The 16,749-nt window shown below is 42.2% G+C and overlaps 1 protein-coding gene across 1 annotated transcript in view; it reads left to right on the top strand.

Moving 5' to 3' along the window:
* HSD17B3 (hydroxysteroid 17-beta dehydrogenase 3) overlaps positions 1-16,411 on the top strand; it is a 24,961-nt gene extending 8,550 nt beyond the window's left edge. Inside the window, exons 3-11 of the mRNA XM_026652404.1 lie at positions 1,240-1,315; positions 4,267-4,374; positions 5,093-5,160; positions 8,915-8,950; positions 11,533-11,567; positions 12,581-12,662; positions 15,212-15,277; positions 15,562-15,711; positions 16,155-16,411. Of these exons, the coding sequence (XP_026508189.1) occupies positions 1,240-1,315; positions 4,267-4,374; positions 5,093-5,160; positions 8,915-8,950; positions 11,533-11,567; positions 12,581-12,662; positions 15,212-15,277; positions 15,562-15,711; positions 16,155-16,265 (732 nt within the window). The 3' untranslated portion in view covers positions 16,266-16,411. The remainder of the gene's footprint in view (positions 1-1,239; positions 1,316-4,266; positions 4,375-5,092; positions 5,161-8,914; positions 8,951-11,532; positions 11,568-12,580; positions 12,663-15,211; positions 15,278-15,561; positions 15,712-16,154) is intronic.
* Positions 16,412-16,749: the final 338 nt, after the last annotated feature.

Genomic DNA, 16,749 nt, shown 5'->3' with positions numbered 1-16,749 from the left:
GTGTGTGTGTGTGTGTGTGTGTGTGTGTGTGTGTGTGTGTGTGTGAGTTGTACCTCTCTGTTTTAAGGAGCAGCCTGCTTTGTCTCTCTCTGTTTTTGGGGTCTTGTGTGTTATAATTCTGAAGTCTAAGAAATAAAGTAGTGTTAGGTTGCAACCTTTCAGCAAGAGTATTTTATGTTTTTATCTAACTTCTCTCTGTGTGTGTGTGTGTGTATATATAAGTTAGATAAAAACATAAAATACTCTTGCTGAAAGGTTGCAACCTAACACTACTTTATTTCTTAGACTTCAGAATTATAACACACAAGACCCCAAAAACAGAGAGAGACAAAGCAGGCTGCTCCTTAAAACAGAGAGGTACAACTCACCCCACTTTACTTTAGGCTGGCTGCCTGCAAACTGATTGCTGCTAGACCAAGAATTACCACAAGAAGCCATAAGAATAAGGGGAGAATATGACTATTTGTTTTGCATTATTTTCACATTACCTCACCAACTATAAACAGACGTGTTAAAAACTGTTTGCATCTACAAACCTAAATTCTTGCCTACATTTTTATGGATGTGCTTTTGTGTGCACAAAAACTCTTGCTTGTTCATTTACTTCACTTTACTTAAAAAAAATCTCTCATTCAAGTTTTGGGGACATGGGATATATATATTATATAATATAAATTCTAACCAAAGTCCAAAATATATAATCCTTTTAAAACTCATCCCAAAGTTAGGACCCTCCCACTATTCAATACAATCCATTTAGCCCCTTTTCTCAGGGGGAAAAAGCTTGGAAAAAGATGAAATATTATAGAGTGACCTGGTGGTCAACAAATTCAGGTTCTGGTGAATTAATGGGGAAGTCAGTTCTACAGCAGAAGGCCCCTCATTGGAAATATCAGGTGGAATTGCTCTCCATCTGTCAGTTAATTAGAGTCTTTCAGGAAGGGCTCAAGGGACATTGTTTTGGCCAACCTTTTGTTTGGCCATAGGTTGATGCTCAGAGTGTTTCGTTATGATGGGTCAGGATTATATAGGGAGGGGGATGTTTGTGCAGCTACTATAAGCAGTTTAACTAATCTTGGTTTTAATTTTTGTCATGTCTCCAGATAGCACGGTATGAATGCCTGAAAGTAAATGAAATATTAAATAAAATGCAGAGTCTTGAAAGCTAAAAAAGTCACTTAAATGTTCTCATCACCAGAATGTAATCAATTTTAATAATTTTAAACACCTCTTTTGTAGCTGGCAAAACGTGGATTAAATATTGTTATGATAAGCAGAACACTTGAAAAACTGCAGAAAGTAGCCACTGAAATTGGTAAGTGTTTAAATCTGAAGATAACTGTGACAGGCAGTGTTGTGTAATAGGGCACTGGATTCATGAGACCGGGGATTCTGTTCCCAAAGTGTTTACAAAACATTAACTCTCATACTACTCTGTGAAATAGATGAGTATCATTACCCCCCACTGACAGATAGGGATACTTTGTGAAGGCACAGAGATGAATTTTTAAACAGTCACATAAATGTGTGGTAGGGCTGGTTATTGAACCCACACCTCCTTATTCTCAATCATGTACTTTAACCCATAGAGAATACCTCCTCCTCCAGTATAGGAAGTGAGTTGAAAAGGATGACTCTTTTGACACATTCAGCCCCATGAGGTATAGTTGTGCCATAGGAGTTCCCAGAATTGGAATTCTACATGGGCAGAAATCCAGAATTAAAAAAAACATTTATCTCAAGTGTTGGAATGTAGAGTAAAATTTCCACCTATTCAGACAGGAAGGCCTTTAAAAAAAATCAAGATAAGATTTGAGAAAAAAGATTGAGTTTGTGCAGACAAGTAGAGCCATTATAGCTATTAGGCTACTAATGTAATACATTTTGTGTAGTGTATGTAAAACATCGATCAAACCATAAAACTAAGGCTATGTTTACACTACAAACCATTGGGCGGCAGTGTGTAATGTATGTATAGCTAAATGTCACATAGGGTTGCCAACTTTCTAACTGCAGAAAACCGAACACCCTTGCCCTGCCTGCCCCTTCCCCGAGGCTCCACCCCCCATTCACTCCATCCCCCCCCCTCCGTCACTTGCTCTCCCCCACCCTCGCTCACTCGCTCATTTTCACTGGGCTGGGGCAGAGGGTTGAGGTCTGGGAGGGGGTGAGGGCTCGGGATGAGGGGTTTGAGGTGCAGGAGGGGGCTCCAGGCTGGGACAGGGGTTTGGGGGATGGGAGGGGGTGTGGGCTCCGGGGTGGGGGGGTTGGGTGTGGGAGGGGGTTCTGAGCTGGGGCAGGGTGTAGGAGGGGGTTTGGGGCACGGGCTCCAGGCAGCGTTTACCTTAGGTGGCTCCCAGGTGCACGGGGCAGGGGCATGCGGAGCCCCCATGGCCGTTCCTGACCCAGAGGGACATGCTGGTTGCTTCCCGGGAGCTGCGCGGAGCCCGTCAGGGAGCCAGCCAGCCCTGCTGTGGCCACGGGACTTTTAGTGGCCTAGTCAGCAGTGCTGACTGGAGATGCAAGGGTCCCTTTTCAACCGGGTGTGCAGCTACGTCTGTGTGTGTGAAAGGCTCTGGAAGAGAGGAGGCAGCAGAGAAAAGCTTCATCAGCTCCATACCACCAGAGGCTTTCACAGTAGTGAGGAAAGGTGCTGCTGCTGGAGTCTTTCCCTGTAAATGTAGGGCTAGATACTGCAATTAGCTCAGGCTCCTTTGTGCTACTCAAGTGTGGGGGCTCAGCTGGCATAAACCTGATGGAGCTGGCTCCTGCATCTGCCATTTTCACCCCACAGCATACGGGAGGGTGGGGGTGGGGGAGCAGGGAGGAAACAGGTTGGAGCTCTGCTACACTCCAGAACACTGATTCTCTAAGTCATGCCAGGACTGGCCCACAGAATCATGGGGCCATAATTGGCTTCCTGACAGCCTCCCTGCTGTCCTGCCCCAAGCAGAGCTCAGATGTACAGAAGAAGCAAGCTCTTGCCAAATCTGAAGATAGGCCGATAACTGAAGTGGAGTTAGAAGCTTGCCATTTCTGGGGAAATTAGGGTCTCCCTTCTCCCCCCACCAAAAGGCCAAGCTCTGGTGACACTAGCTGGTGACATAAAAGAAACACATAGGAAAGTTAGATACAAAGTCCAATTCCGTATAGTTATAGAACCAGTTTCCATTTCACTGAGGGGAGCTCCTAGACTTCCTGGAGTCTATGTGCACCTGAAATGGTCTCTGCATTTCCATTGTTGACAAATGTGTGTGTTCAGATCACTGTTCAAGAAAGGGAGGAGGAGAAAGCCTTTCAACTGGTCCTAGATTCACTTAGCAAATCTTTCAACAAGCCTGGTCGGAGGTTCAAGATGATTATGAAACCTGAAAGCAGGTTTAGTAGTAAATATTTCTCATGTGAGCCCCCTTGTTAGCAGAGTTATAATTTGAGCTCTCTAACAGAGAATTTCAGCTTTCATTTTTGAAGTCAGTCAGTCAGTCAACTTCTCTTCTATGTGAAGACAGCATTGAAAATGTAAACGGGATATAAACCAAACAACCCAGAGACAGGATTCTGCAGCTGGATTCCACTTCTGCAGCAGGAGGGGTAGGTGTGGGGGAGGAGGAGAGATTATAGATTCTCCCATTTCCCTTTTATGTAAAATGAGTCAAAGTTGAGGTGTATCCCAAAGAGTTGCCTCAATAATTCTTCCCCAAATCCTTAGGCTGGCCCATCTTACAATGGTGTGATTATGAATAACACAAATAGGCTATATTTCAGAGGGAGACTGCAAAATATTGTCTCACAACCTGCCCCCAAAATGCAAAGTCCAATTCTGCTTGTTAAAATGTTCATCTTACAAAGAAGCAAACTTTTAAAATAATTATATAAAATAGAGTTTACATCAAAGATCTGTCAGCATGTTCATTTTCAATAAATTGCAACACTTCTCTTATAAACATTAAAATTGGGGAAAATGTTAGAAGTTTTGTATTATTTATATTATTTCTAGTAAGGGGGCTAAATTTTGTCTTGATATTTGGGCAGAGCGCCCACAGATTTCAGGGCAGAAATTGACCCTACATTTTCCTTAAAAAATGTGTTAATGAAAGTGCCTTTTGCTTATATTTTGATTACTCTTAAAAAGCAAGGGAGTTGAAACAGCTGCATGTAGTACAGAGTGCAATACAAAAGGGTGAACCAAGTTCTTTGGCTCATTCCTCTTGATTACAATTCTCTCTCTCTCTATTTATATATAAAGACACTTTGTGTTAATTACAGAACAGGCCACAGGTAGAAATGTGAAGATCATACAAGCTGACTTTACAAAAGATTACATATATGAGAATATTGAAGAATGTCTTCAAGGCTTAGAAATTGGCATTTTGGGTAAGTTAATTAGACCCATTAATTGAAGAGTATTTTGATAATACATTATATAAATACAAATGCGTTTAAGTAATTGCAGCTTACTATGCAACTACAAATTGGCATCACTTGTTTTAGAACATGGTGTATATGACACTAACTAACAAGCTGGTTTTAACATGCAGATGTTATTAAAACCAAGTGTGCACTTGCTTAATACACTGTTTTTAGTTGTTTATTATACAGGTTGTAGAGGTGAATCAAGGCACTCTATGGGTTCCCTATTTCTCTAATAGGGTACAGTAATTTCTTTACCATCTGAGTCAATCTACCACCTGCTGAGTAGTATCCATTTTATGTGGTGACTCTCTCTGTTTAGTCTGAAAGAATTCATTTTCAGTATTTCTTTTACAGCTGTATGGAATTCTTGCATTGAACCTGAAAACCACTATAAATGAACTTTTGGTTAAAGCTAACTGGAGTGATATGAATAGGAACAAAGTATTTTTTAAGTATCCTTTAATTAATCCACACAAAAAAATCCAGTAATAGCCTGCTTTGGTTCTACTGAGGTCAATATCGATGGCTTTGGTTTCAGTGGGAACAAGATGGGTTACTAACAGCATTTCTCTTCACATACAGCTTAAAAGCTTCTTAAGAAGAAACCTTTTGTTTAACCAGTTAAACTATGCACTTCATCCAAATATAGTTCTTATTGTTCAGTTTCCTTCCTGATTAGTTAACAATGTTGGAATGCTTCATAATCCTCTTCCATGCCGTTTCCTTAATGGAGCAGACACAGACGAGGTAGGATTACGTTGTAGTACTGTTGGGTTTTTTTGCAATGTAACAATTAGGGCCGGAGGTTCCATTTACTAAGGGACAGATCCTGCGTCCATTGAGCAGGGCTGGTCTTACCATGAGGCGAACTGAGGTGGCTGTCTCAGGTGCCAGACTGGGGGGCACTAGGACCCAGAGTGTAGAAAATTGTGTCTGCTGCTGGTGCATATGTATTCTCTCTGCTCTAGATGCACAGAGATGGTGGAGTGCTGTGCTGGAGGAAGGAGGGCACAAGAGAAATAACAGGCAGGCAGGAGAAAAGGTGAGAGGGAATAACAGAAAGCAGCAGGAGCTGCAGGGAGAGAGAGGAGGAGGAGCCTCTTATGTACCTCTCTAGCACCCCCAAGAGCCTGGACTGATTAACACCAGCTTCTCAGGGAGCTTCCTGTTTCCTGCTGCTTCCCTGAACCCACTTGAGGAGAACAGGCAGTCAACTGAAGTAGTAGGAGCCAGTTAGGCCCTTAAGATGCTATCATCTTCCCTCACTCAGGCCCTGCTATGAGCCTGCTTATTTGTCCCCTTCAATTGAGTGTGGACAGCCACTATAGCTGGCACAGAACAGCAGTCATGAGTGAAAGAAGAAAACGCCCCTCTGGGGTAGCATTCAGAAAAAGAAAGAAAGCAAAGGAAGCTTTTCTATCTAAGCAGGAAGGAGCTCTCCAGATACATAGACACAAATGTTCACAGTGAGCCTTCCGGCCCCAGTGAGGATGTGAGTGGTGAGGAGATGCCTGATCTTCCAGTTAGTCAGAGTGCAGGTGACCTGGCAGCTACTGCAGCATCCATCTCCATCTCAAATGGATGTAACCATGCACATTCCTGAAGAAAAGTGTAGATCAGAGAAGAGTGTGGTGGAGGTGAAAGAAACTGCTGCTACTGAGTTTAACTCCTTAAGTCTAGATGATCCAGGACTGTGGACCCACTTGAGCAGTAGCCTGAAGGACTTCCTTGTACTGCATGGGTCACAGCAGGTGGAAAACTTCATGTTCCCCAAAGACAATGAAAATAGAAGTTTACATCCAACACATTACTGGCGTGAAATCCCCAGTGGTGACAAAGTGGAGAGGCCATGGTTATGTACTCAAAAACCCAGAATGCTGCATACTGTTTTTGTTGCAAACTCTTCCAGTCTAATGTTCCAGCCACATTGGGTTCTACAGGAACAATGGCCTGGAAAAATCTGGCTAGAAATCTGGCATGCCATGAGAAGGCAGCAAATCACCAGAGAGCATTCCATAGGTGGAAAGAGCTTGAGATGAGACTAAGGTTAAAGGCCACCATAGATGATCAGCATCAAGAGAAGATTGCATCAGAGTCTCTTTACTGGCAAAATGTTCTGAAAAGGCTCATTGCCATTGTGAGAATGCTTGCTACCCAAAACCTAGCACTGCATGGCACTTCAGATCAGCTGTATGTGCCAACCAATGGAAACTTCCTTCAAATTGTGGAGCTGATGGCTGAGTTTGATGCTGTACTCCAGGAGCATCTAAGAAGAGTCACCACCCAAGAAATGTACACACACCACTCCCTTGGAAAAACAATTCAAAATGAGATCATACAGTTACTGGCAACAAAAGTCAAACAGAAGATTGTGGCAGATCTGAAGTCAGCAAGATATTATTCTGTTATTCTTTACTGCACACTTGACATCAGCCATACGGAACAAATGACTTTAATGGTGCGTTTTGTAACAACAACAGAACCTAGTGAAAATATCCCTGCAATGGTGACTGTCAGAGAGCATTTTCTAGAATTTGACATTGATGATACTACAGGAGCTGGTATGACAAATGTGCTTTTTAAAAAGCTGGAAGATGCAGGAATTGCAATAGCCGACATGAGAGGTCAGGGCTACGATAATGGTGCCAACACGAGAGGAAAGAACAGAGGAGTGCAGACACGGATCCGAGAGTTAAACCCTCGAGCTTTTTTTGGTCCATGCAGTTCTCAGTCATTGAACTTGGTGGTCAGTGATGCAGCATCAGCTTCTAGTGAGGCTGCTGAATTTTTTAATGTAATTCAAAGCATCTATGTATTTTTCTCTGCATCAACTCATCGATGACAAATTTTGAAGCAGCATCAGGGAACATCCTCTCTGACACTGAAACACTGAGTGCTACATGATGGGAAAGTCGAGTGGAGGCGATAAAGCCTATCAAACACCAAATTGGGAAGATAGAGGATGCCATAGTTGCCATTATGGAGGATAATGCTATGACAGGAACTGTTCGTGGGAGAACAGTGGCAGAGGGAAATGGAATCACCAGAAACATACATAACTTCAAATTTCTGTGTGGCTTAGTGTTGTGGCATGACATACTGTTTGAAATAAATGTTATAAGCAAGAGACTTCAAGTTGATCTTGATATATCTGGAGCAATGGAACAACTGGACAAAGCAAAGTCATACCTACAGTCTTACCGGTCAGATGAGGGATTTCAAAATGTTCTGAAGAGTGCACAGAAGTTGACAGAGGAACTTCACACTGAAGCTATTTTCCCACCCATTCAAGAATACAAGAGTCACCGAAGAAGACGACATTTTGATTACGAGGCACGGGATAATCCCATAAGAGACCCCAAACAACAATTCAAAGTTGAATTCTTTAATGAGGTGCTAGATTGTGCAATACAGTCAGTTGAAGAACGTTTCATGCAGCTCAAGGAACACAGCAGTATATTTGGGATATTGTATGATATTCCAAAACTTCTCACTATACCTGAAGAAGACTTACACCAGCAATGCAGGGCACGAGAGACAGTGTTGACACATGATGGCATGCGCGATATTGATGCGAGTGATTTAGGTGATGAACTGAAAGCCCTTTCAAGATACATTTCAGCAGGATCAACTTCAAAGGTTGTTCTGGAATATATGTGCACAAATAAGATGACCACCCGCTTTCCAAATGCTTTTGTTGCTCTGCGCATACTTCTAACACTTTCTGTAACAGTTGCCAGTGGAGAACGCAGCTTCTCCAAGCTGAAGTTAATAAAAACACATCTACGCTCCACAATGACACAGGAGAGGCTGGTCGGCCTTGCAACCATCTCAATAGAGCATGAGCTGGCCCAGACTGTGGACCTTCAGGAAGCAGTTCAAATCTTTGCAAACAAGAAGGCACAGAAAGCACCACTTTGATTATTCAAACAGATAAAAATGCCAGTGTTTACTATGAAGACAAGAAAAGTTACATTTGCTGTTCAGGCGTTTGAAAGTTAAGTGTTACTTAAAATTTTTGAACAAGGCATTTTAAGTTGTTAGTTCTCCTTTATTGGGGTAGGTAGTAGAGCAGTACCATGAGAGGAGTAGAACAGGAAGAAGGCAGAATTGAGACCTTTCAAAGTTTTGGCCCAAGCGAGGGGGCATGGGGGCGTCATTTGAGCTCCCCGCCTCAGTTGCCAAAATGTTATGGGCCAGCCCTGCCATTGAGGTTGGTGAAAGTTGCACCGTTGAATTCAGTGGGAGGAGAATTGGGCCCTAAATAAACATACTTACAAATGAACATACAATGACAAATTTGGATAATTGTGCAGGAAAATAGTTATTTGCATGGACAGTCTTGGTAAATATGCATGCATTTTTGCAGCCTCCTTTTGAATTATTTTTACCCTGGATGTTCTGTTAGAAGTCTTTGCAAACTGAACCCTCATGTTATAAATGCCAGCTAAGTGACTTCTCAAAATGTGTCTACATTTGCATTGTTTCTTGTTTCCAACAGAACCTCATCAGCTGCAACATTATCTCTGTTACCAAGGTACGTACCATACACATTCAGTGTATACAGAAATAAATGTATTTATACCAGAGAAAAATATTGTTTCAAACAGTGACAATGAGTTTTCTTATGTCCTTGCATTTTGGCTGGCTTCAATCTTAGCTGCTCATCCTGAGCCATATCGGAAGCATTATTTTAGGAGTCTAATTAGGGTGACCAGACAGCAAGTATGAAAAATCGGGACAGAGTGTGGGGGGTAATAGGTGTCCATATAAGAAAAAGACCTGAATATCGGGACTGTCCCTATAAAATCAGGACATCTGGTCACCCTAAGTCTAATTAACATGCTAGGTTCTGCTACGTGTGAAACATTTTGATTAGAGCTGGTCACAAAGTTCTCAACAAAATATTTTTGGTTGTCTAAATATGCTGTTTTGGCAAAGCCAAAACATTTTGCAAAAATGTAACAATTTTGACAAAACCTTTGACAGGAAAGCTTCTTGTCCACACTGGCCTGAGAGAGAGAGATTGAAAACCTGACCTTTTTGCTTCAAAAATGGATGTGATGCAATTCCATCTTGTGAAAACATTCATTGCAGATTGACCAAACCTTCTGAAGACAGATTTCAAAACCTCATAAGTTGTTTCAAAACAAAACAGTTCTCTGGCCAGCTCTAATTTTGATTAGCTCCTTCCCTTTCAAGCACAGTTAGTATTTCACCACCTCCCCAGCTCTGATTAAGGTTTGTTGCTCTACTGTTTGGGGCAACATGTTAACCTGAGCTACGACTAAATGCTTCATAGTTCATCTCAACCTTAGCTAATATCTTTATAAACATGACATGAGAGGCCTTTATTGACAGACTCTCCTCTTTAATTGTTGAGTTTCCTCCCCATATCTAACATACCTACCTTCCCCCAATTTGACCTGTTTGATCACACCACATACTTTCTCAAAGGCTCTGCTCTGAGAATTGCTTTGACTGCTTACCAAAGAATCTCTCTTCTTGAAAGGTGTCTGGATTTTAAAGTAGAGCACACAGCCCAAAACAATTCTTGGGGGGGGGGAGAGAAAGGGGGGGAGGGCAGCTAAAAGGCTAAATTCAAGTGTGTAGAAGTGGGACAAGCCAAAATAAGCAGTGTTAGCTTGTTAGGCAAATGATTTATTCTTCAAGGTTTGAAGTATAAATCCTTTCATATTGTTCAACTAAAATAAACTATTTATTTCTGCCATTTCTTTCTATAAAACTTCCACAAAATCTGCCTATTCCTCTCTACCTCTCCACCACAATAATTCCCTTTCCAGGCCTGGATGATGCCTTCCCCTGATTACTGCAACCTCCACCTCTTTGGCCTCTCTCAAAGCCACTTGCCCCCTTCAGTCTATTCCAAATGCTGGTACAAGAATTAACCATGTATCGGACGAGATCCATCCTCTCTTCAAATGTTTCTGCTGGTTTCTCATTTTTGTCCTGATCATATGTAAGCTCTTGACCTCCTGCAAGCTCTAAACATTCTGGGGTGAAATCTTGTCTCCAGTGAATTTAATGGGATTTTTGCCATTGTATTTGATAGGGGCAGGATGTCCCCTGTGGCATCTGCTTTCATTGATACTGTAGTCTCTCTCTTCTGCCTTCCTTGTTCCAGTGAAACTTCATGGCAAATTTCCATATTGATGTCTTCCAGCCACTCATCTCTCAACCTTTTTCCACTTTGCACGCTATGATTGGCACCTTCTCCCTTCACCCACTTGGACACGAGATGCCTCCGTCCTTTCTTCCATAAATTCCAATTTGAAAATGAGGCTTAACCCCCTGCATGCACATTCTCACCCCCTTCATGCTACTGGCCTGGAACTAAGCACCAGTATGTTTATCTGCACTAGTTTACATTGCTACCCTTTCCTTTCTTTGTAAGTTGTCTATAAAGGCTCTTCTCCTTAAAAGCTAAGCACACGTATAAGTCTTTGAACACGTGAGGAGTCCCATTGAGTTCAAAGGGACTCAAATCCATGCTTAATGTTAAGCATGTGCATATGTGCTTCACTAAATAGGGATGGACTTGAGCACATACCTAAGTGCTTTGCTAAAACAGGGTTAGAGTGAGAGAGATGGGTGACTGAATAATTAAGATCCAACCCCAACCTTTGAAATTCAAAATGAACCTAAAGCTTTTACGCTGAGGCTTGAAAAAGTTGGAAAAATGTTGTGTTTTTGCACTTTCTGATCCTAGTTGGGACCAGAAGTGGAAATGCTGAAATACCAAGAAACAGATCGAGATATTTGATCCAATATTGCAGGCTCATGAAATTCAGATAGTTTGGAAAAGATTTGCATAAGCCGGAGAACGTTGCATATCAAACTGACCCTTGGAAACTTTGGACAACAGTTCAATGCAATGTGTTGTAATCTGTGCCAGTACAATTTCTAGTCTTTCCCCAAAATTTCAAAGTATATTTTTTAACCTAGCTGCTCTGGCTCAGACCCCCTGTGCTTTCAGAACTTAATGTGTTAGCACATTTTCTCTGTTTAAAAAACCCAAAACCATACAAAACAAAAACAAAAAGAGATACAAAGCACAGGGAGAGGGAATGTAACTCATAGCCCTTTTATTTCTTGTAGATGACACGGATAATTTTGAAACAAATGGAGCCAAGGTAAAACTCCATTTTTTCCCTTAAGCTTTCTGTGGGTTCTAATTCTAGCAAATTATTTGCTAGCTCCAATTAGTTCTGCAGTAACTACTCAAGTTCCTGGTGGGTCGATGCTCAGTATAGTTTATTTCTCTTGCTGCTGTGTGAACAAATGGTAGAAACTGTAACAAAAAAGTAAAATATAGGGCAGATCAGAAGATGTAATATACTGGGTTAAGTTTACAAAAAAGATATGCTTGTATAGCATATGTAAACCTGCCTAGTATGAGACTAATTAGGCATGCAAATGCCTTTGCACACATTAGTATTTTCTAAAGGTAGCTGTAGAGTTTGGAATAATAGTATTTAAGTGTTAAAGATAAGTTACAATAACTTGATTTACTAAGAGCAATTAATTCAGCTCCATGACTAAAAGGTTCCTCTTCTTATCTATTTCAAGGGAACATATTTAAGACATAATTTTGATAACTAAATTTCCATCTGTAAGAATTTAAAAAGGGTGAGGAGAAAATTTTTATTTTAGGATACAGTAAACTTTTGTTTCAGCAACAAGCAAGACAAACTTTTACCTTTTACTAGTTTTCCCTTTGGTTATTATGAAAATAGCTGAGAGATGCTTTTTACTACATATAGGGAAAATTAAGGTCCAAATGAAGGAAGTGGGAAGAGGAATGGTTTAGTTAAGGAGAGTTATAAGCATAAATTCTTTTCTCTGAATTTTTCAAATATCTGACAATATTCATGTTCAGATGTACAACACCAGGAACAAAATTCCCCATGGTTCCAGTTGCACTATTCGCTTAAGTTACACTTCTAAAATTTTCTGTCTGTGTATTTGCTGGTACCTAATTAAGCTCTAAAGACTCTCTTTGAGAATGTAGCCTGTTCTGTTTGTATAATGGAAGAGTTCTGCCTTCTAGAGAAAAAGACTGCAGTTTGAATCTTATGCAGGACCCAGATCCTACTGTAACATAGCAAAAGGCAAATTTAATGTAACAATTTAATTTGAATTTCAGACAAAAAGGACTTATTCTGAACCTTTCTTCTGGTTTGGGCACCTTCCCTTGTCCATTATATACTATATATTCGGCTTCTAAAGTAAGTCTTTCTTATTGCTTTGTAAATCAGTGTTGCTGAAATGTTCACCCAAAACACACTAGCTCTGACTTATAATGTTGATATTTTCAGATACAATTAAATAACACAATAACCACAATATTCACAGTATCCCTCCAAACTAAGGCAGAGAATAGGGCAATGGTGAACTTCTGTAGGGACAGGCTAACTGGTTTACTCAAGACTGAAGATGCACAAGACGTGACAGATTCTGCTTGCAGAGTGGAGGGTAAAATTTTGTGTAGTGGAAGGATGGAGATGGGAGACACGTGGGGGGCGGGCGGGGTCAGCCCCCCGGCTGCCCTCACTCCGCCACTCCACGATCAGCAGGCAGGGGTTGCCTTGCCTGTTTTTCATTTGGAGGCTTCACTTTGAGTTAAAACTCCCAACATTTTAACTTCATACTGATAGGATTCACTTTGATGATTTCCATTCAAAACCATAAAACGCTGAAGCCTCAGCTCTTGTTTGGTTGACATTCCACCCCAGCTCTCTCAAAACCCAGACAAAACTCACACAAATCTAGCCCAACTTTCAGCTACATTGAAATATGAGTTTTTAGGTGGGGTTTTTTGGTTGCCTAAGTTTCTCATGGCTCTACTCAAAAGTGAAATCAAATATTTTTAGATTGAAAAAACTTGGTCAGCATTATCTAAAAATTTCTGATGACCCACTCGCATGTCTCTTTTTAGGTACATATTATGGAAACGGGCCATATATCTGACAACCTCACACTCTAATATATTTATACTCATAAGACCCTTGTAAGATAGCATTTCTCTATTATCCCCATTTTATAGATGAGAAACTGAGGCACGGAGAGGCTGTGATGTGCCCAGTGTCACACGGATGTCTGTGGTGGAGCAGGGATTCGGACCCAGATCTAGTCCTAGGCTAGTATCCTAAAAACCAAACCATCCGTCTTCTCTTCTTGCACTTTGCATAGTCATTGATCTGTGCAAAGTGGGTGTAAAACTTTACCATTGATGTAAATGAGTGGAGAATTCTGACCTGATAGTATTTTACACCCAGTTTTTGCTCAATTTATACAGGAGTAAATACTATACAAGGCGCAAGGCAGATAATCAGGCCCCGAATTTCCAGACTAGAGATGGTCCCAGCAGGAACAATATTGAACTATGGGTACATTGGGATCTAGATCCACCTGTGGATCCGAATTTTGCAATGTGGGTCCATGAACATCAGAAATTTGGATCTCAATCCAGAGCCACACTTCCACTCTTCCCCCTTGTGGAGGGTTGCCAACTTTCTAATGGCACAAAACCAAACACCCCTGCCCCACCCCTTCTCTGAGGTCCCACCCCTTCTCACTCCATCCCCCCTCCCTCCATCGCTTGCTCTCCCCCACCTTCACTCACTTTTACTGGGCTGGACTGGGGGTTGGGATGGGGTGTTGGGTTCAGGAGGGGGTGTGGGCTCCTGGAAGGAGTTTGGGTGCAAGAGGGGGCTCACGGCTGGGGTGGGGCTGGGGATGAGCGGTTTGGGGTGCAGGAGGGGGTTCCAAGCTGGGGCAGGAGGTTGGGATGCAGGAAGGTTTTTTCAAACTGTGGACTCTGGCCGGGCGGTGCTTATCTCAGGCGGCTTCTGGAGATGGCCGGCATATCTGGCTCCTAGGCAGAGGGGCCAGGGGGCTCTGCATGCTGCCTGTGCCTGCAGGCATCACTCCCGCAGCTCCCATTGGCTGCAGTTCCTGGCCAAAGGGAGCTGCAGAGCCGGTGCTAGGGGCAGGGGCAGCATGCGAAGCCACCCTGGCCGCCCCTGTGCCTAGGAACCAGACATGCTGGCTGCTTCTGGGAGCCGTGCAGAGCCAGGTCAGGCAGCCTGTTTTAGCCCCGCTGCACTGCCGACCAGACTTTAGTGGTCAGGCATTCCAGTCAAAAACCAGATGCCTGGCAACCCTACCCTTGTATCAGGAAATGCAACTGCAGGTTACCCACCCCACCTGCCACCTTCCTTTCTTTATAGATCCTGCCCAGTTCCTCCCCGCAGCTGGATTTATCTGCAAGTAGGCCCTAGCACACCCTAGGTTTCCTCCAGGTGTAGCCTATAGGCCTAATTTCCCCCTGCAGGCCTGGTGTGGGGTGGATGTCTCAGCACATGTGTCAAAAGAAGAATGTGTTATATTCCAGCAGTGGTACAACTGCACCTGTGCTAGCAGCTAGTGTAGACACAGCTCAGGCTTTTTTACCACTGTGTCCTCAAAACTGCATTTTCATAACCTGGGATACTTCTGAGTCCCTTGTTACACTAGTCCTTTTTTCATGTCTGACTTGTGCTGGAATGTGGGCACAACTTTTTCTGTGTAGAAGAGTCCTGTGGGATCAGACTCAGGCCCTCCTTTTCTAAATGTGGATGCACTAAGTAACTCATTGCTAGGTTTTGCACACATATTTGGGCCTTAGCCAGGATGATATTTGGGTCATTTTGGTAAGGGGTATGTGTGCATGCATGTGTGCACACAAGTAATTTCAGTTCCTTATGACTAAGTTTATTCAATTTTGTAATTCTAGGCTTTTGTATGCACATTTTCCAAAGCACTTCAAGCAGAATATAAAGCAAAGGGAATTATCATACAGGTGATATAGTATCTTTGTTATTTGCCTTCATTTTCATGAATATTTGAAGTCCAGTCACAGAGCCCAGTCCCATGAAGTGCTGGACACCCATGTGGAAGCGTTGGGTGGCCCAGAGTCCCTGCTAAAATTTCCTCCTCACTGGTGTGAAACAAAAGCTTCCTCTCCTCATTTCAGTGCAGAGGTGGCTGCCCTTTCACTGATGCTCCATGTACCTTCTAAAATGTGTTAAGGACCCTTCTAAATGAAAGGCACTAATTATTGTCAATAACGATCTTTTATTTCAGGTGGTGGCTCCTTATGCTGTTTCTACTCCAATGACAATGTACCAAAAACCCAATCTCATAACAAAGACTGCAGAGGAGTTTGTTAGAGAGTCACTGATTTATGTTACTGTTGGAGAGGAGACATTTGGTTGTTTAGCCCATGAGATCTTGGTAATTACATTTAATAATTATTACAGGGCTCCCTGGGACTGATTCAAAGCCCATTGAAGTCAACTGGAGTCTTCCCTTTGATTTCCTGGGGTTTTGGATCAGGCCCCAGGTGAAAAATTCTGTACAGGCTTAATGCTGATTGTGAATTGTTGATGCTTATATATGTCACCAATTAACCATAGTGGGAGTTAGGTACAAGCTAGAATAGGTGCTTACATATGGCAGTTGTTAATGCAGGAAATTTAGTACAAGCATTGAGACGAGTAGATTCGATCAGTTGGAAACTGAAAAAAAATCCCCCCTACCCCGAAATATTGACTGTAGCAGTATCACAAAAGTTTTCAGTGCTAATTATTATAATCTACATGAACACTGATTTGATTTCTTTCTAGCTGCCTGTAATGACTTTTTTTTTGTTTTGCTTTTGTTTCACTGTTTGGAAGGCGTGCATCCTGCAGCTCATTCCGTTGTGGGTATTCCACAGTGACAGATTTCAAGAGGTGTTCCTGAACACATTTCCGACTTACCTGAAAAAGAACTGGAAGAGCCCCTAACAAAATCAACTTTTTAGACCATGTGAAATTGTGAATCCTAGCTTCATAACCTATAATTCTGGGGGCTAAATTCAGCTCTGGATGAATTTGGCCCAGCATGCTTACTGAAGAAGTTTGCTAAGGGCCTGATCCAAAGGCCATTGAAGTCAATGTTTTTCCAAAGACTTCAATGGGCTTTGGATCAGTTACAGAAGGATGGGATGCTACAGCTGCTTTTGCTTCTTTAAACTGAGCTTGTAGATGGTGCAGCTGTTTGATGTTTACAAATAAAACAATTTGCATTATTTCCAAACATAGGTTTGTTTGCTTTGATGCTTTTAGGAAGACTCACATGATTTGTGAAGGGGCTTTGGATTTTTGTGGGAGGACACACAGATTATGCTGGAGGAGGAGGAGATAGTGGGAAGAGGTTTTAGAGGATGGAGGGAATCTGTGCATAGGGACTTTGGAAGTTTGCAGGAACAGTCTGTATTAGTGGAAAGGG

This window comes from Terrapene carolina, unplaced genomic scaffold (assembly GCF_002925995.2).
Source record: "Terrapene carolina triunguis isolate 2854851 unplaced genomic scaffold, T_m_triunguis-2.0 Scaffold113, whole genome shotgun sequence".
Lineage (NCBI taxonomy): Eukaryota > Metazoa > Chordata > Testudines > Emydidae > Terrapene > Terrapene triunguis.
Note: the sequence above shows the minus strand (reverse complement) of the source record. Positions and strands in the feature narration are given on the sequence as shown.